The sequence below is a fragment of the Morone saxatilis genome, unplaced genomic scaffold (genome assembly GCF_004916995.1).
Source record: "Morone saxatilis isolate NCDOM2014 unplaced genomic scaffold, NCSU_SB_2.0 Contig16, whole genome shotgun sequence".
NCBI classification, from domain to species: Eukaryota; Metazoa; Chordata; class Actinopteri; family Moronidae; genus Morone; species Morone saxatilis.
Window position 1 is genome coordinate 20,201,673 of NW_023339718.1, and position 21,128 is coordinate 20,222,800.

The 21,128-nt window shown below is 41.9% G+C and overlaps 1 protein-coding gene across 2 annotated transcripts in view; it reads left to right on the forward strand.

Annotated features, from left to right (window-relative positions):
• antxr2a (ANTXR cell adhesion molecule 2a) overlaps positions 1 to 21,128 on the forward strand; it is a 72,178-nt gene that overhangs the window by 19,275 nt on the left and 31,775 nt on the right. For both annotated transcript variants that reach the window (XR_004796613.1, XM_035658401.1), the window contains exons 11-16: positions 5,428 to 5,506; positions 6,118 to 6,213; positions 11,230 to 11,280; positions 11,970 to 12,059; positions 13,798 to 13,968; positions 14,496 to 14,576. Coding sequence is in view for 1 of the 2 variants with exons in the window: in XM_035658401.1 (XP_035514294.1) it covers positions 5,428 to 5,506; positions 6,118 to 6,213; positions 11,230 to 11,280; positions 11,970 to 12,059; positions 13,798 to 13,968; positions 14,496 to 14,576 (568 nt within the window). In the remaining variant the exon portion in view is untranslated. The remainder of the gene's footprint in view (positions 1 to 5,427; positions 5,507 to 6,117; positions 6,214 to 11,229; positions 11,281 to 11,969; positions 12,060 to 13,797; positions 13,969 to 14,495; positions 14,577 to 21,128) is intronic.

Genomic DNA, 21,128 nt, shown 5'->3' on the forward strand with positions numbered 1-21,128 from the left:
CACTTTTTGCATTTTGATACATATTTGCATCCGGATGCAGATAATAAAACCACTTATTGTGCAGCCCCTGCGGAGATATGTGCTCTCACAGTTTTGTCTTTTATCTTTTATTTACAGTAAGTTGCATTGCTCCTTTTCCTCCAGCTGCTAAAAACACTATATTTATTGCTTTCCCCATCTGGTCTCACTTTCAGTAATATATGATATTCACACAATGCAGTGGGATTGCAGTTGATTCTCCTCAGTGTGAAGAAAAGCAACATTTGGAATACAGTTGGTCTTTATAGTAGCAGCTACTGGAGAAATCCTCCTCCTATCCAGATTGTCCTCTTGTTTAGAAATCAGAAGAGCAAAGCACAATCTGATATCTTTCAACCAACTCGCCAAGGATGCGGTAAAAAGATGAACCTGAGCGACTACGTCTGTAAACCACAGGGCTACAGCGCTGGCTACGACCTGATAGGACCTGAGCTGATGCTGATGCTGCGTGCCCGCCATTTGCAAAAGGCCTGCTTAATTAACTCTTGGCTGCCGATGGTGACCCATTAAGTAGTTAGCTGGTACGGGCGGTGAGTAAACACATCTGCTGGAGGGGCTTTAAAAGGATGTGCGACAGATGCAGCCATTCCCTTTTCCACGCTCCCCATTTAAATAATTCACCATGCACTGACAATCCCTGCACCCAGGACCACCTGCATGGAACGGCGGAGCCCGGAAACTTCCGTCTCTGTCCATCTGTCTGCTTCTGCTCCATCACCGCTCCCGGTGCACAGGGCGCTGCTTTAACATGGCTCTACTCAGCCGAAGAAGAATCGCCTTTTCATTGCAAATTACTTCTCCCTGTTTCCCCTTTTTAACCATGTTGTGTTACACGCGAGGCCTTCTCCTCAGCAAACGTTGCTTAGATTGCTGGGGAACATATTTTAGGTACAGCAGTCACCCGAGTTGAAGTGCTCAGCTGCAGCTTCCTGTCCCAGCGGGAACTCGGAGCAGGCGGCTCCACATCCAGCCTCGATGTCCAGGAATCACAGTGTCCTCAGTTGGTCATCGAGCTGTGTAGGAGCACTCACGGCGGAGGCATCATCTGTGCTGGCAGCTGCGGCATCAGGCTTGAAACACTGGCATCTGCTGATGCCCTTCCTTCCCTCCCCACAATCTTCCCTCCACCCTCCTCCTCCCTCTTCTGTATATCCCCATTAGGAGACCCAGCACACCCTGCTGGGGCACTGATCGAGAGGTTAAGTGGCTGCGCTCTTGCAGCAGCATGTCCTCACCTGGTGTTTTCACAATAACGGTGGAGGACAAAAAATAACTGAGGGGCGAGTCAACACCTGCTTTACATAGCAGGTACAGTAGCTAATGCTAATGCTCGTCAATAATTAAACAGGCTGTCCCAGGGTTGCTGCTAGCGGTGGCATCACTCCATCTGCTCCAGTTGGGGTATGAAGATGTTTACGATGGAACTGTCCCGTTGGTTGATTGTCCTTTATGTTGTGGCACAGACATTTTGGATGCGCCGTGATTTGTTGTCACATGATGAAGCTGGAACCGGCTCTCTTTGATTGAAGGATGTAAGGAGCAGTGACTGGATAACAAAAATAAGCAATACTATGAAACATTCAGAGAATTTTCAACTTGGACTTGATTCTAAGTGACAAACAAATCCGGTGCTTCCAGTAGATCAACTGAAGAGATCATTTTGTGTAAGATTATCGGTTTCGATTATTTGGGCTGATAAATGTCATAATCTGATCAGTCTGTATAACTAGTGTTGGGTATTAAGTGGTTTGGCTTGTTTCAGCCTGTTTACTTTACAGCAGTGGTTCCCAGTAGTTTTGGCTTGTGACTGCTTAAAATGATGCAGTGTCTACTGTACTACAGTTATGAGCAGTTATTGTTTTGATTTGTCTATAATTTATTATTAGCAATTTGCTTGTTGTGTTGTGTAATCTTTGGCATTGAACATTTAATGAAATAATGGCAATTTTGTCATTAAACATTTTACAGCATTATCACACGATAATGTAACATAGATAAAAAATAATTAAGACAATAGATACAAAAAACTGGTATGGTCCTTTAAGTTAGCAGCTGCCATGCCAGAAAACCACTTTATTTTAATTTGGTACCATCAATCAGTTTTGCATGTCAGTCTTTCACAATGGTGGATGTCTCACTCTGGAACAGAACCTCTCATCTGGTTGCCAGGTTTCGTGAGGTGATCCGTCCCGTCCCGTCAGTATAGTTTCCTCCCCTCCGACAGAACTTGAGCCACACAAAACTCGTGCAGAGTGATGACTCCTGGATGCCGAGTGACAGGCCTTGCATATGCTCTGCCGTGAATTATTCAGCCTCCTCAATTTTCACATCTTTAAGGGAAGTTTGAAAGCCATTAGCGTCACCATTGTCAGCTGCTCCAGCTGTATCGCATCACCAAAGCTTAGTGTCACGGCGGGCTTACTTTCTGACAGTCTACAGAGAGCCCGGGGACAAAGTTTTTCCAATGTGGAGCCACAGATCTGCTACAGGAAGAAGCCATTCAACTGGTGTCCCTGGGAGCCTTTGTCGCTTTCTCCACATTTTGACTGATCCCTCAGCCCCGTGACATTCTTCCCTCTCATCTCCCATTTATTCAAACATAACCATCGACCCACCAAGCAGCTGCAGCTCTCTCCTCAGTGTCACTCACTGTTTTTCACCATGGAAAAGTTAAATGACAGCAAGTGTGGTTTTTAAATGATTAATCTGGCTCCTTTTTAAAGTCATTCAGTTGCCTTTTTTAAAATCCTTTTTAACTCTCTTCTTTATTATTATTTGTGTTTTGCTTGTTGTTTTGGGTGTAACATTCAAGAATGGCCATCATTTGCAAAAAATAATTTACTGCATAAATGTTTCGGTGCACCTTCACCACACATGCACATGATTGTTTATAGGCCTTCACACAAAAAACTGCAACTAACAATTTTCATTATCTGTCTGGGATTTAAAATACACAGAATAACCACTTTAATAGAGATGTCAACTAATCATTCTTTTGTTAATATTCCTAGAAGTTAAAGGGTAAAATAGAGACGGGCGTATATGACTTATGCCTCTGTGTCGGAGCAGATTCTGTCTACTCAACAGTAACTCGCTAAATTAGCAGTCAGTGTCTCAGGGAGGAAGAAGAAAGGCCTCGCTGACTATGGTTGGGTTGTGGTGCATTAAGGATGTCCAGCAGTGTCAGGCGAGGGGAGGAGGGGTGGGGGGGTTCGACAGTGTAACTCGCTTGGGAGCTTTCCTCCTTCACACGCCGGGGTCTACACCTCCAGCTTGATTAACAACCTGCCCACCATTATCACGGATTGAGGGTGTCAGCTAAATTAGCCTCTCCCCTCACCCATTCAGCACGAGCACTTAGTTAACATGCAAGGACCTGGAACGGCTTCGCTGAACTGCAGAGGCGTGCAGCGTTTCACTAATCCACGTCAGACACAAAGGGATGTTTTCTGATAGAAGCAAACTGGTTCACACTCAAAATCAGGAGTTTTCAAATCTTTGCAGTGCACAGGATATATTTATGATGGAGAGAGTTTGTAGCACAAGCATGTCTTTTTTTTTTAGTGGTTGTCTCTAAGCAGGTCGGTAGGATCAGGTTCAAATGTTTTAAACAAACTAACACCTGTTGTAGAAATAGTGCAGATAGAGCAGATCAGAATAAAGTGTGTGGAATACACAGATGTGGAAATATTACACAAAATTTAAAAATGAACCCATGTTTTCTGTATCAAATTGAAAGCGGTTTGTCTTTTCTAAACTTTAAAATCAGTTTGGACAACTTTTACGTCACTGTTATGCTGCCTCTTCATTACTTCAATTAAACCCAGTTTAATACAGTTTGTTATGCTTTATCACTGATGACAAACTTATAATTTCTTTTTGTCGCAAAGTTACGTTAAATTTCTTATTGACAAAGAAGGATGATAAATATATGAACCTCTACTGTCATACATCTCCTCTCTCATTTAAACTTTGTAACGACAGTACACAATTCAATAAGATAACCCATGTGTGCACACAAGTCTTGGCATGAATGGAGTTTTATGACTCGTAAAATATTTTATTAATTCATTTTGTCGCTGGACTGTTGGTTAGCTGTTTTGTATATTTAATTTCTTTTTCTGAATTTTTTTAATTTTTATTTTTTGCTATCGAGTTTCTTTAAATGCTTGAAAAAAAAAACAGTGGGAGTTAGTGCTCATGGAGTAATCTGCAGCGTCACCTAAAAGAAAAACACTTAAATTTCACCATAACCTTCAAACTGTTCTGGCTATGTATCCTCTACCTGTCTGTTACTGCTTTAATTGAGCCTGTAACTTTTAAAATTTCTGTAAAAAATGGTTGATCAGCATCTCTTATCAAATGAGAAAAGATGGAATAGGATAAACAAGTAGAGGCATCAACACGTTAAGTGAAGAGTGTCAAAGTGCATCCGGTTTTAAAGTTCCATGAATTGTATATTAAATATTTAGCGTGGGTAAATTAGGAAAGGTGCAAAGGAGTCAGTTTAGAATATTTAGAATACACTGCATAGTAATGGACACATGGTCTGGTTGCTCATCTGTTCTGAACCACAGGAGAATTGGTGGCCCTAGGCACTGCCTCAGGCAAAATCCAAAGCAAAGCAAAGGGTTCTCTTGTTATTATTCCACAGCACCAGTTTTATGCAGGCCTCCCCTGTACGCTACCACACACTCACAGCTGGCCCCTCACACACACAATACCACTCTGCGTACTTCTTTCTCTCTCCCCTTTTTGTGTCTGAGGAAGGATTTCAGGCGTTTCACTCGTTCCATATCCTGAATTCTCATTAAACCTGCGGTAATTGGATTGGGCGTAATAGACATATGGAAATTGCGGTGCCGTTCATCATTAGGCTTTTAATTGCGCCCATTTTGGCTTTCGCATTTCCTTCTAAATAAGTCATAGGAGTTCACGAGCCTCGTTACTGCTAGTCAGGTTACTTCTACATCCACACACACTGACAGACATAATGAGAGGATTTCCTCCCTCTGAGTCTGACCATTTATTTTGCACCCATTGTGTTCTTTACAAAGCTTTGTGCTACTGTCAGTGCTGGACTTGTTACACATTTACACTGTTGCGTTTTAAACGGGACTTGCCTTGGAAATAATACAATTAAGCTCCTTATTCTATCACTGGAAGTCATAAGAGATGTTAATAATAGAACCCTATTAATGATTTCCATTGAGAAAATGACTGCTAATGATGATTTTGTCATTTTTATAAAGTGAATTTCTTGCTAGATCAATGTGGGACACCTGGATGATTCCTCTGATGTTTGACGTCATTTAGTTAACTCTGTGTGTGCCAGTTTTGGTTGATGAAACATATTACTGTGACAATAATTAACTCTTTTCTGTACAGGACTATGGATGTTCTCATCAGCCTAAACAACGGCAAGTCCTTCATCTCCAGCGCCTACACCATACGTGCCTCCACATGTGTGAGTTACCTTCATATTTGAAACTAAATGAAAGCATCTGGAATGACACTGAGCTCTGAACGTCTATCCTGTATTTACCTCCTGTACATGTTGTAGAACTTGAACAAAAGCTCTCCAACTTTCCCACACATTTCCCCCTCTTTTTATAGTCTGAGCTGGATTTCCCCACTTAATGTTTGAGGTAGTGTTGTTCATGTTGTGGTGTATGTGATATTTGCTGTGATAAGCAGAACTCCTTCTTCCTCCCTTCTGTCTTTATAATGTGATGAGACCTGTCTTTTTTTCCCCACAGTAGTGACTGTACCCCAGCTTACTAGTGTGTTTGTCATAGTCATGCACAATATGGAAACACTTGAACTTTTTCCTAAGTTAAAAATAGTCAAATTGTTGAATCAAGGTAAAACATTTAATAATTCAATCTGAAATCATTATTTGTATAATAATTATAATAATTATAATGATGTTAAAACCGTTATTCTACCTTACTTCTGATATTTCTCCACCAGCTAATGACCACACATTTTGTCTTGTTTCACCATTCTGTTTTAGGATTGAACACCAAAATTAATTTTCAGGCTGAATTAATTGGTTATTTTCATTTCCTCCTCTAGTCCGATGGTTTTGCGGTGGCAATAGTCTTCCTGGTGCTGCTGATCCTTTTAGCTCTGGCCCTCATGTGGTGGTTCTGGCCTCTTTGCTGCACAGTGGTGAGTGTTGCTGCACTGCTCGTAACCAACTCTGAACTTATTCAACTTCAGGCAACCAGAGCTGATGATTCATTTACTTTGAGTTTTTCACAGAGATAACAGCAACAGGTTCTGTACTGGCGAAGACCTTGTGTTGCCTGTTTTGCCTGCAATCAAAAATGATTTAAAAAATAATGCTACCTTCTCTGGATCTGATGATAATAACTTTGAATGTCTCATTTTAATAGAATTAGTCAGAAATGAGAACACAGAATGTCTTCATAACAGTTGCAAACATCCTGTTGCAAATGATCAAACGATAGTGGGGGAAGTGTTCCACAGTGTGAAGTTTATTCCCATTTATTCCCACACAAAGCCCAAATCTGTAACCATAAACCAGAGATGGCCATCAGGTCAGTACCAGGCGTGTCCAAGGCCGTTCACACACAAAAGGCTCAGCATTGGTCACCAGCCCGCTCTAAAGTGTGTCAAACATCTGTTTAACCCCGTTCCCTCTTGTTTACCTCATTCTTCCGCAGTGGCTTAGCAACACCACAGAGAAAGAACCTCAAACAGGAAGTGTAGAGCCCATATCCTGCAGATGAGTGGCTGATGACTGCATGTGATCACACACAAGTTCTCTCAAATCAAATGAAGTAATTTTCTTGTGAGCACACAATGTTAAAAAACAAAACTGGAGATTGATTAACAGGAGACAAATGTGAGTGACAGATTGCACGACCAAAATCTCTGTTTGCCCAGGACTAACATTAGGCCTACCTGGGGACTGAAGTGATTTATATTATCACAGAGATTGTTTCTGGTTTAATCACGGTTGAATCTGTCATGTCCATGCTGCAGCTTAAAATACTTACTTTGTTTTGGTAAACACAAAATTCTTCTTTTGCTAATCCAGTCAGTCAGTGTTTCATTTCAGCGACACTTTGTTTTTGTTTTTCTTCTTACTCCTCCTGTTTTTATTATCATTATTTGTCTGTGGTGATTGCTAATTCCCTCCCTTCATCAAGAATGGAAACAGCATCTTAATCTGGAGAGGAGTGAATGCATGTTTGGTTAAATCAGGGCTGGATAAAATTAACATGGACAAACTATAACGATTTCAACAAAGCTCTCACACACTGTAAATGAAGGTTAATGTACTTTTCCAGTTGTAAACCAACATAGTATGAAGCTTATGAAGCTTATCCTCTTACAGTATACTATACTACTATTATATAAAAATGCACAGACATTGCATTGAACATTTTGATCCATATATTGTTAAACTAAACTTAAAGTACAGTACATGACATCATGTTTTTCCAACTAACCTCGGCCCACTTGAAACAGTCAGAATAGCACACTGAAAAACAGCACAGACATAAATATCTCATGTAAAATAACAAAAACATTTCTAACTTAGGCAAACTGAAAAAGATCTTAAACAAAAAAATGTTTGCAAACTTTTTCCTTATGCAAGGCCTTCCTAATGTGTTCTTTAGTGTTGTAAAATGCACTGCAGTGGGTTATTTGAGTTGTAATGTGCCAAGTTATACATTTTCAACCCTAAGCAGTATCAATACCAGTATTAATACAATCTTAATGATACCCCTCCCTACTCATGACAGATCTGACACAGAATGGTTGTTAATATTAAGAGCGAGTAAATAGCGATGTGCGGGAATCTTGGAAAGACTAAATGTAAAATCTGGACTGGTGCAGTTCTAAGTTCAGAGGCTCTGGTGATTAAAGATAATTTCATTAGTAAGTGCAAATGTGTTTCTCTAAATGTGGAGGTTGGAAGGTTATTCATTAATTCCACAGATGGCCACATGTTATTGGTCCCATGTGAATAGGGTGTTTGTTAAGGTGGAACTTGAGGCTGTGTTTAATTAACGAATCTGCAATTCAATTCAGAGCTCTCCTTTATTGTTTCATTTTCATCAACTTTATTGTACTTGATAGGAGGTATTTTTTTCCTTTAAACTTTACTTAAGTCCTGGATATTCATGAAAACTACTGTTGTCAGCCCCTTTGGAAAAAAACGCCTCAGCCACTTAACCATTTACAAAAATCCACAACAGATTATTGTTTGGGGCTATGAGAGAGGGGCTACAGATGGTGCACCCTGGTCTTTTTCTGTTTCTCTGCTTTTTTCTACTGAGATCTGATAAAGGCAAATTTCCCCTCCACCTCCGCCAACCAGCCCCTCCCTTCCCACCGCACCTCCATTCCTGCTCACCCGCACCGCCCCTTAAATGATAGACGTCACCTGGCTTTGTGGACCTGAAGGGAGCCCATCCAGGACGAGATGGAAGCATATTTTGGAAAACCAACAAAGGCATTAAAATGTAAACCCCCTGCAGCATGTCTGGCCGCGGACGTGTTTGTCTTGGTGGAGAGAGCTGCTGTTGCCTTCCATCGAGGGACGCAGCAGAAGAGGAGGGCCATGTGTGGCTTGTTAATATTTAAACCCCCAGTCTGCCAGGTTTCAGCAGTCGGGATGAGGCCACGCACACACATACACACACACACACACGCCCAACCTCTTTCCCACAATCCCTCTCTCTCTCTCAGTCCCTCTCCCACATGGATTGATGCCAGGAGAGAGGTCATACAAGCTGTGGAGTGGTAATTTCTTTGTTTATGATTTGTTTGGAAATTAAGCTCAGAACGGCGTAGCCTTTAGTTCAAATCAAAGGATTCAGGATTGGAGGTGCAGTTTTGAATTACATCGCCAGTTTATCCAAATTACAAATGATTCACTGCTAAATTGGATGCACTTTTGGACACATTTTCAACTCAGTTGGTGCTTAATATGGTAATAATCTCTGACTATTTCATGTTAGAAGTTGTCAGCGTTGCTCTCCGATGCAGAACTTTTATCTTATTTTGTTTCTTTTCCCCTCTGGATAATTTTTATTTTCTTCAAACAGGTTTATTTGTCCATAGTTAAAAGCACATCATTTTAAATTTCAAAATATGCTACCTGCCACTGATCCATCACGATAAGCCTCTCGAAACAGCTTGACACAACACGGTTGGAGCCTGAGGTTGGGAACGAACGGATTATCAAGTCCAGTTGGACAGTTATGGAGACAGCCATATGGGGGACGATGCCCCCCGGTGTCATGGCCGCGGTGGCGAGCCACTGGGGCTGATGTCAGGCGGTTAAGTATCCTGCGGTTTAGTTTTTAATTACGTTGCTGAGCGCTCCTATTCACATCTGTCCATCAGGTAGCTGGGAAAGAGCAGCAGAGCCCCGTCATTTGTATAATGCTTTATTTATTCCACAATATGTCCTGGAAATCTGTTGCATAATTACTTAATAAAAAGAGATAATCCTGTCAACGTAAGGTATGGCTGAAACGATGTTAATCAGCGTATGGAGAGGCTACCAGTAGACTTTTACTGGATTTGCTTACAGCCAGTTGTGTGTCAAAGAGCAATTAATTAACCCTAATTGATTATTTTTCATTATTCTAATGACAACAGTATGTGGAGAGTGTGATGGTATCTCTGCACTTAACAGCGAATGAAACAGCTGTTAGGATCTATGATATGCTATAATTACATTGCTCTTTTTTTCCCTCCAAAACCAATTTAGCAAATGCATAACCAGTGATGACAGTGAAGTATCTGTCTTTGATGACTAATGGACAAAGGTCTGCCTTCCACTTTGCCTCACACCTCAAGTTGATATATGTCCTCACTGTAATTATATGTACAGCATTTTATAGGCCAGCTACTGTACTCTGTTTGTAGTGCTAATGTCCACTATTATGTAAGAGAGAGACGATGAAAATGAGGCCTGCTCTCACACTGGGTGGAGAAGTGAACAGGAAACACTCTTTCCTTTCTTATTTACCTCTGCTGAGGAGTCTTTGAGCTACTAAACCTCATCACCATTCAATGTTGATTAAAGTTCCTAACAGTCCCAAGGATAGCTAGTTTACAGTGATTGTAAACTGAAAAAAAGGAGCAAATCCTCATTTATTTTTTTTATTTTTTGTCAACTGACTGATTCATTAATTGACTAATAATTTCAGCATGTGGCCCCGTAGCATAGGGGTCAGTGTATCAATGCTCATTTAAATCCCACAATGTTCAGAAAACATAGACAGGAGCTCTGTGTTTTGGGAGCTGCAGCCCTGCTCTCTGTACTGACTGTTACCAGAAGATGACTTGCAACTCACAGGAAAACACTCTCTCACAGACAGAGTGAGTGACAATGGTGTCTTCAGCAATCCTGCAGTAAAAAGTTGGACATCAGTATGTGAAGCGTCTGACTGACACCTGACAAATGTCACTGTCAGGCTGCTCTTTGCTTTGCGATGCACATCTGAAAAACCCCAGTAGAGGCATCTTGTCCTTGAGTGGAATCACATTGTGGACAACCTGCTCCTCAGGTGCCATGTCATCCGGTGTTGTCATGAACAATGCCGCCAGGCTGGTCACTCTGCTGTGGGAGAGGTGTGTCGTAGTAATGCGTGTGGTTTTGTTTTGTTTTTTTTCTGTGTGTGTATGCTGCCACTTATCTTCCACGCAGACGGGGCTTGGAGCTGAGCCCGAGCCTCCTCCTCTGTATCTCATTGGAGCTAATTAACTCCTTAGGACTTTATGATTGGGGGGACTGCTTGGGAGCACTGAACCCCATCCAATTAATTAAGAGCTAAACGGGCAGCGGCGCTCGCCCCAAAGACTCCCCTGTCAACAAGTTGATTTTCAGCTTTTCTTTATTTTGCACGGGGGGCCCCTGATGTTGGTTTACAAGCAGAATCCTTGTAATCAGTAGTCAGCGGGGCGATGGGGTGACAGTTGCAGTTACAAAGCAGCCTGGCAGCGGCAGCGTCTCCGCCGTGTGACGAGCCGAGGGACGAGCCGAGGGACTTCTCTGTTTGACTCAGTCACCTGTCACGAATCACCTCCGTCAGCCTCGTCTGTGCTTGTCTTGACAAGGTTTGAGCGTGTGTGTGTCTGTATACGTCCCCTGATGGACTTTGTGCTGACGCTCCTTTGCTTTTTCTGTGTATCCAGGTCATCAAAGACCCGCCGCCACCTCCTCCACCATCCCGTCCTCCACCACCTGTGAGTATCTCACTATAGTGTTGTCACCATACCAGAATATTTAAGTTGATGCCAATGAATTTTTTTTAAATTTGTGTACCATTAGAGAATTATAGATGAAAATAAAAATCATCAAGCAAAGTCACAGAACAAATCCTGCAAAACTGAGCTGTCAGTTTGCTTAAAAGAATATTTCCACATTGTGAGGAAATTTGCTTATTGGCTTTTTTCCAAGAGTTTGAAGAGACGATTGATACCACGCTCATGTCTTTTTGTTAAATCTGAAGCTAGAGCTAGGAGGTCATTAGCCTAGTTTAGTATTAATACTGCTATAAATGTACCTTGCACTAAAACCACAATGTGTGGATTTTGTTTTAAATTTTGGACAGAGTTAGACGTTTCCCTGTGCTTTAGTCTTAATGCTAAACTCGGCTCCGCTGGCCAAGACTCTGTACTTAATGCACAGACATGAGAGTAAGTGAATATTTCCCAAAATGTTGGACTATTGCTTTACAAAGCCTTTGATAAGTTGCTGCTGATATTACACTGAGAAACTGAAGCTGAGGAAGTGCATTCAATTTTGGATAAATGGGATTGAAAGAAAATGGAACAATGGAGTCCTGCACTACCTTCCTTTAGTCAATGTCATAGAATTGATCAATTTTATAAGAATAAAGTTTGCATATGCCTAATTTCCCTGTCTTTTTAAGGAGCCAGAGCCACTGCCCAAGAAGAAGTGGCCAACTGTGGATGCCTCCTACTACGGAGGAAGAGGAGCTGGAGGGATCAAACGCATGGAGGTCAGAGCCTAACTCTCATCCCCCAACATATTGCTTTCAGGAGCATGAAACACTCTTTTCATCGCAATCACAAAGTCATGTCTCTTTCATTATGTTTGACACATGAATCTCTGTCTTGATGTGAAATGATTAGAGCAGCAAATTTTAAAACATTAGGGCCGTCTTTTCTTATCAAATCTAACCAGCAAAAAAAAAAAACAACCCGAAATTCTACACAGATAAAATCCTAGGCAGCAGGAAGTGACGCATTTCTGACAGCTGTTCTCCTGTGAACTGGCATCATGTTGAGGGAAAACTGCTGACATTCAGTCTTGTTTCTGAAGCTACAAGTTTGTCAAGTTACACAGGCAGTTGTAGGAGGGACTGACTGACTGACTGACCGTCCGGGTCTGCTGTCCTCGTCAGCCCACTGATGCCTCCAACATGACAGGCCCTGCCATCTCGTCCTTGGCCGTCCGGGTCTGATTGGATCAAGTCATTGCCAGGATGAAGGATTGAGTGCTGCTGTCAACTTGACATATCCACCTCACCCACCTCTTCTCTCCACCTCCCCCTTCCCAACTCCTAAACCTTGGCAGTCCCTTTGTTATCCGCCTCCACCGAAGGGAATCCAGGTTTAAAGGCATGTTCCCCCTCCCCCCTCCCACTGGCGTACCCCCTACCGCTTCTCAGCCCCGAGGAAGTTAGTGGCATTGCAGGGATTTCCCAGCATCCTCAGGGAGCTCCTACCGCTTGACTTTTTCCCCACGAGTGTTGAATGAACTGCGAGCAGGGGTATCCCGTCGCTCTCTTCTTCCTGTAGCAGGTTGATTCCCAGCGACAGGCCCGTCTCCACTTCTAAAGCTTCCCCCTTGCGGATGGTGAACAAGGTTCTTGTTAAGATCAACTTGCCCTCTCCTCTGCATCCGCATTTAAGACGCCATGCTGCGAAAACCACTTCCACCTCCACCTCTTTGCCGCTGCCAATATTTCAAACGCGTATTGAGCCGGCTGAGGTGACAACGTATCTTTTATTCATCGCAGCCGTCTCTCTTTCTTGATGCGGCAGGCCAGGGATGTATCCCAGAGATGATTCTGAAAAGCTGTTCTATATTGTCACGGCTTAACCTACAGCTTGAAAACTGTGTCGCTAATTAATCACCTCTCCCCATTCATGTGACGGTGGATTTTTTATCTCCTCCTTGCAACAGATGTGATGAATTCAATTAAAAAGCAGGACAGCTTAACTAACACACAGGCCGACATTCACACGCTCACACTCACACACAATAACACATTATACCACATGTAAATGTGCTTATTAATAAAAGCAAAAACAGGTTTTCAGGTCATTTTGTTTTCTTATGGATATATAGTGATAGCAGTTGTTAAACTCCCTTATTATCATCATGTTTTTCCTTCCTGTACTGGTTATCTCCTCAGTGGCTTAAAGTATGTTTGGCCTCCCCTGCCTGCTTATTGGCTGTCACAGGGATTTAGTAGTTAATGAATATTATGACTGGGGCTGCTGCTAATTAGTTGTTTAATGTCTTCTGTGGGTCTGAAGGAGGTTTGAGGAGTAAGAAAACCCCCTCCATGAAGTCATAGTGATACCATCAGGTTCAGCTCATCTTGGGTTTGAAGACTATGAATTAAAACAGAAAGTCTATTTTGATATTTTGTCAATAACGAGTGTAAAAAGAACAGAATTGGCTATTCTTGGCTCTTAAAATGGTGTCTGTGGTTTTTACCTGTCCAGGTGCGCTGGGGTGAGAGAGGCTCGACAGAGGAGGGGGCCAGGCTGGAGAAAGCCAAGAACGCCGTAGTGTCCATACCAGAGGACGTAGCGGAGCCAATGATCAAACGTCCCACCCAGAAGCCTGCCCCCGCCTACCATCAAAACCAGAACAAATGGTACACTCCCATCAAGGTAAGCGCTACAGTCATATACCTGCTACTGATGTGACTGAATACATTGGGTTTATTTTTCAGCCTGCATCATTTCAGTTCTCTTCCCTCTAATGAATTATGTTTGTCATTGTCCACTTACTAGCTCCGGTAAGCTTTTAAGAGCCTCTCATGGTGTTCATTCAGTAAATGAAGCTGGCTCAGGAGTCATCATGTAACATAAGTGTGGAATTTCAGTCAAGTGATAACAAGTGGTCTTATTTGAAGGGAGAGATGATCTTAAGCCTAAAGACCATCCGAGAAACCTAGAGTTTATGAAATTCCACACTAAGGTCACATTATGATACCGGAGCCAGCTACATTAAAGACCAGCTGAATAAAGACCGTTAGAAGCTCCTAAATGCTAGTAAGTGGTCCTTTGAGCTTATATTATTTTGTCACTTGGTCAAAATTACTTTCAAGTTTTTTTTTTTGCTGTTTATTCTTTATTTTATTTTACTGGTGACCGAACACGTTGCTGAACCAAAACCCATTTTTCTGTTTTTTCAGGGTCGTCTTGACGCTTTGTGGGCTCTGCTTGGACGGCAGTATGACCGAGTTTCCCTCATGAGACCCACATCTGCAGACAAGGTAAGTCAATGAAAACTACCTTAACAGTTTCCCCTTTTCACATTTTATTTGCAGAGAGGCCAAAACTATATTTTATACATACATATACATACATATATCATGATGAAGAAAATATGTAGAGGCATGCAAGACTGAATAAACAGTGATGTGTATGTGGGTGTTTTACTGTAGGATGTGTGTGGGATACAGTAAACCAGGGTCCCAGTGTTGTGTTGGGCTTCTAGCTGCACAAACCTGCAGCCTGAAGGGAGTGAGTCAAAGTTTCATCAGTGGTCATCGGTGCAGTTTATTGTATTCAGGGATATAAATAGAGATACTTGCAACAGTAAGCAGTGTGGATTCATATTTTTTGACTATTATTAAAGCCCTATTCCCCTATATGACATAATTTGAGTATTTGTATACTTCCCAATGTTCTGAGTCACCACAATTACAGTTAAGAACTCATTGTTTTATTGCAGTATTGGAATGGAGGTACAATCATTTGTGTACTGCCTCTTAGCAAAGGAAGCTGCTGGCACAAATTTAGCATTGTGTTGTGGTTACCTAACTGGGCTGATGTGAGCTGCAGCTGCAAAGGCTCACTGAAGGAAGCATGACAGGGACAACCTAATATGGTCACACTCTGAACCTTTCTCAACCTCCATCAGAGAAGGAGGAAACATATCTGCTCCACAAACCGACACACTGAAACCCAACACCCCACAGGCGGTTAGTAGAGTGCGCTGCTCGCAAACCGCCACCAATTCGGAGTTAACCAGATGTTATGGTATGTTCGTCAATCCACCAAACCACACCATCTGCTGTTGACACTGAGATATATGCCTAATCTCAACATGAATAGCCTAGATTAGAATCAGTTTGCAGACTGGTGTACAGTGATATAGCATTTAGCTTTCATTTCTTGACCTGATTTCATATGCAGGAACAGGGTTTTATTGGCTTCTTCTTCTGAAGTCACCCTAACAAACTTTTATACAGTGGTAGTGAGTGCAGAAACTCCCCTTCTGTTCTGCATTAATGCTGCATACGTCTCTGTTTTGAATGTTTCAAAATAGAACAGTTGCTCATTTGCATATTTTCAACTAAAAGAATAAATTACATTTGAAGCAAAAGCACAACCAACAAACTGCTCTTTGAAACACTTCCCCTTTGTGAATGAAGTGGTACTGGCAACTTTGACCACTGTGGTTGGTCCTTCTGATCTTCTTCCTCCTCACAGAGCTCTGAGAGCAGGAACCAGAGTTTTTTTAAATGGTTCACAGAATGATGTCAGACTGCAAACGTCTCAAGTGGAATAACGTTTGCTGCTCTGAAGAACATGGAAAAAACCGAGCTGGTGAGCCAGCTGTGAGCCTGCCAGTTGCTGCTCAGGGCGTCACAGTGCTTTTTAGCAGAACTTCGAATGCCAGAAAATGCACTTTAAAAAATAAACATCATCAACATCTGTAGGTTAAAATATGTATTCAGATTGATAGATTGCCATCATCTTGGTTGCATACAACCATTGTTCTAACATCTTTTCAATGACTATATTTCAATATTTGGTTAGGACCTGCTACACATTAAACTATAGTAACTCTCATGTGCTGTCAACAGCAGTTACGTGTAACCTAGAAGTCTCTTGACCTACAAATTACCACATTAACTAATAAACTTTCTTTCTTTCTTTGTCTCAAGCATACCTAATGCAGACTAGCTATTCCCCCTGTCATAAAACCAAACCAACAGCCATGTGTGCTGTTGAGGTATCTTTGTGAAAGGCAGTACCCTCGGTAAGGGCAAAAAGGACTAAAGTATGATGTGAATTGGTTTCATATAAATTATTTGTCTAATGGTGCTGTTTATGTTGTGTTATGAGGTTTAATGATGAGGCCTGGCTTCTCATTAGACGACCAAACTTTCATATTTTCCTGCAGTACGCTCACTGGAAAGGCTGCTGTTTTTCATGTTAAAATGACAACGGTTCCCCTGCCCAATATTCATCCAACTGTCTAGGTTTTAAGCAGAAAGGGCAGAATGTGGAAACATCATGGCTATAGCTCCCACTGTGTAAAAGATGATAGATGTTCCCACACAAGAGGTCACCTCAGTTGTTCCAAGCAAACAGTTTGGAAGCGTAGAAAAGTGAAGCCCGCTGGTGAGTAAACCAGTTGTGTGAAAGCTCGTAGGATGGAGAGAGGACATGGAAGAAAAGCTGCCAGTGGAGTCCCTGGCACTGCTGGCTCAATTCATTCACATGCCGATCACTGCGCCAAACTCACTTCTAAGTCTTTAATCAAGACTGTACACAGCGGACACAGGAGAGAAACAAACAGGAGGACACAAAGACTGTGTGTGTTTGAAGTAATGTCTTAACGGAGCAGTAGTCAGCGGTGAATGGCAACTGAATATTGTTGAAAACAGAAAGCATTTATTTTTAAGTGAGTTATGAGGTTTTTGAATCCCACATTGGCTTACAGTTGAATGTCTAGCATCACAATGAATACAAATGCTTTTTATAAAAAGGCAGCCATTTAAGTTATGATTTAATACAACTTTATTTCAACTTTGACTCTTTCAGAATAAATGTTATGTAACATTTATTAGAAGGATTTTGCAAGTTGTCTGGGAACTGTACACATTTTTTTTTTTTTTTTTTACTTTTACAACCTCTCGTCCATGTTGGCTTAAAAGTTGAGGTTCAAAGTTCAAATTCATTCATTCTTAGTTCCAAGATCAACACTCTGAATTCAAGGTCCATGTAGTAGCTGTTCTATAGCTTTTGATCAAGACCCACTCTTTGAGGTAAAATTATTTTGTCAGATGCTGTTTCTAAGGTCAAGGGTGGACTTTGAATTTTAACCAGTTTGTCTGTTTTATTTTAGTAAGAAACACCTCAATGTATTAATAATAATAATAATCATAATCTAATATGTATTATAAATTTACCTAGTTTTCAGTTATAGATAGAGTCCATGGGCTATGGTATGATTCATAGACGATGCATTTTAATATGGAACCATTTTGTTCCTTTTTATGTAGTGCGATGCAATCTGATACAGTTCTCATTTGTTTAATATAGACATTTATTTTTTCATTCTAAACAACAACAAAAACAAATATCAGCAAATCCCAAGTATTTTTTTCTTTATGGCATCGAAAATCATTTCATGGTACATTTAGATTGATCCAGGGGTCTGTGTACTGAATCTATGGTCGAATCTATAACATTAAAACCAATTTCCGACTTGTATTGATTAATCTTTACACCCCTTGTCTTCTTAGAGAGCGTATGTTGAGTCGGTAACTGCTACTGTTGCTGGCCCTCTCCAGCCGGGCCCTAAATGACACGCGTGTGTGATATTGGGCTGAACAGATAAACTTGACGTGATCAAAGTGAGAGGAGTCTGAACTGTCCGGTGGGAGGTTAGGTGTGGATGGCAGAGCGGGCAGCAGTGGCGTGGAGAAGAGAGAGGAGAGGAGCAGCAGAGGGAGGGGAGGCAGCGAGGGAGAAGGGGAGGGAGGGAAACGGTCTTTGATGGCGGACAGGAAACCTCCAGGGTCATGAATTTTTCAGCGGGCTGCATCCGCGGGGTTACAAGGACTCGTACAGGTGTAAGGAAGCAGGTTGTCGCAGACATCTGTTCAGCACGGGGACCCGGGTGTCCATGCCACCCCCTCACTCCCTCCCCACCCCCACTCCTCCTTTGCTTCCATCCTCACCCCCTCCATCCCTCCCTCAGTGCTGCCGCCCGGAGCCAGACTGCTGGATTGTCAGCAGATGCAGAAGAGAGACAGAGAGACAGAAAATGAGAGTGAAAGCAGTTTTTTTTCCTTTTTTTTTTTTTTTTTTTTTCGGTTTCACATTTGAGCGCCGGAGGGGCCTTCAACACCAAAGGTAGAAGGGGGGTGGACACAGCTGCAGTGCCGAACTTGCCCAGGCACAAATAAAGAGATCTAATGTGGTTTGGATTGTGTTCTCGGTGAGACCGGTGGAGCCAGTTGGAGGCAGCTTCAGAGCCAACTTAAGCACAAGACACTCTGCCGCCAGAGTTTTGCTGGGGATCGACTGGGGACAGCAGGTAGAGGAAGGTGGCTGAACGAGAGATGACGAGAAGAAAGAGAGAGGAGGGAGGTTGGCCTTATTGTTTGGAGCTCACTCAGGCTCTCTTTGTAAAAGAGGCCGGTGGTGTGCGATGCATGTCAATTATAATTTTTTTTTTAAGAAAATTTTTATTTATTTATTATTTATTACCGCCCCCCCACCTTCACACTCTAGGTATTGTTTTCTAAAAGCAGCTGTCTGCAAAATGTCCAAACAAGGTGTGCAATGAATGATGCATCACCATACATTAAACCCTCTGTGTCCTCCTACAGAAAAAGACACACAGTTGACACACAAGTCTAGGTAAGCCAAAAACCAAGAGCAGGCATTAGAGTTCTTCTGAGTCTGTTTGGATTTCCAGTTGGATTTCCATTTGTTCCTCTTGCTCTCAACTGTTCCTCACCAGGGGGACGTGTGGGCTGAGTATGCTGGTGTGTGTGGAGGTTAATGGTATAATCTGATGGGCCTTTATTGTACCGCTAAAGCATATTTGCGATTGAGTTTCTAAAATACATTTTTATCATAGTTTTGTGTGTGGGGTAAGGATGGGGGTGCTGCACTACCGCAGCTGTCTTCCTAAATCTTGGAAAAATCTTATAAATCTTAAAATTTTAAGTACAAAGTACTCATGAGGTGATAGTTACTGATCCTTCAGGGTGAAAACCCAGAAGAAAAACAGAAGCATGTGTCTCCTTCCACAAGCATATTGGATATTGTTCAAGAGCTCAAAAGTCATTTTTACACAACCTCTGCAAACATGTCAACAGTGTCAAGTAAAAAATTACATAATAGTGCTGTCGATAAATATTCTAAATTCGATTATATAATTAAATTGCAAAAAACACAGACATTTACCAATTTGTTTTGCCAATTTTGACAGCACTAGTACGTAATCTTCTAGCAAGTAAGGGCAGAGTGGATTTAGGAGTAAGACAGTTGAGATTTATCCCATAACATTCCTCTAAGAAACTGTACAGATGAAGAGCACATGTGAATTGTAGAGGCAGCCTTCCACCTTTTCATCTCTTCTTCCTCCTCCCCTCTCTCAGCTGGTTTATCTTTCCTTCACCCTGCCAGCGCTAAGCGCCACGGCTGCAACAGCGTCTTAATTTAACAGCCGTCGGTCACGTTGTAGACAGTGCTGTGGGAGTGTTTAATTAAGTGACTGTGAGCAGAGGGACTCCACGGACTGTGCTCTGGAAGAGTCCCGTCAGATGGAGAGAGAAAGCATGGATGTAAAAGGGAGGTGTAAAAAAAAAAAGAAAAGAAAAGAGGACAAGGCTGGCATAAGCCGAGGGCCACCGAGGGTAGAGGTGACAGTCTGCTTGCCTGGCGTAGCCTTGCATGGCACGACATGGCATGGCATGGCAGAGCTGTCCTTGGAGGTCACAGCAATACATGCTTGGGTTTATTTTCTCCTTCCTCGGCAGCTCGGTGTAGTGCCTGCCGGTTTCTCAGGGCTCAATTAGGATGCCGCAAGGTGCTGCGAGGTGACTGTTTGCATGGAAATGGAGCCAAGTGAAACATTTAGACTGGAAATTGGATGAAGATATTTGCTTCTCAGTTTCAATATTTGACTGACATGAAGGTGCTACATGTAGCATTTTAACATCAGTAAGTCATCAGTAATTGCCATATTCATTTTGAGACATGAGTATAATTACTGTAAATAAACAAGACCGCGTCTGAGAGGATTGGCAGCCTTTCTCTGGCCTCTACACTGCATTTTTACATTGTGAGCCATCGGGTCACATTTTGTGGGAAATGTTCTTCCAGCGCAAATGGAGCTCAAGTTTCTCTCAGAGTTTCTCTCAATGGCAGATGGTAGAGGAGTGAACGGCTGATGAGGAGGGGGGAGGGGGATCATTTCCAATATGTTTATCATCTTTAGAAAAGTCACAGAAAAGCTTTGATCAGAACATCATCTTTGTAACAAGAACCAAGGAGGATTATGGGAAATGTAGTCGTTTAGGAGCAACGCTAATAGTTTTGTACCATTAACCACAAGTGTACTTTACATTACACTGTCTATCATCAAGACATCATTTTAGACTGACTTCCTACCTTCTAGACAGCCTTTGATTACTATTCATTTATTCATCTATTCAGATTTGTAATCCATCACTAAACAAGAAGTCGCTTTTATGGTTTTGTCTAAGTTATGTTACCTGTAATGTGTTTGCTTTTTTGCTTTTGAAGATTGTTATTAATATTGTAAAGTACACTCAGTTTGTATTTGATATGGACTGAATGCAGCGAACATGCAACACTGCTGGTATTTACTTTGGAGAAATGCTAATATTAACAGTTATGAGAAATAGAACATGGTGTCATCTGTTAATTGAAATGTCCCCACTATATCCCATTTAATGCTGCAGTATGATATTGCGTATAATGACTGTGGATCCATCACTTTCGTTCAGAGTGAATGGGCTTAAAGCAAGTAAGTAAGTAAGTAAAGTTTA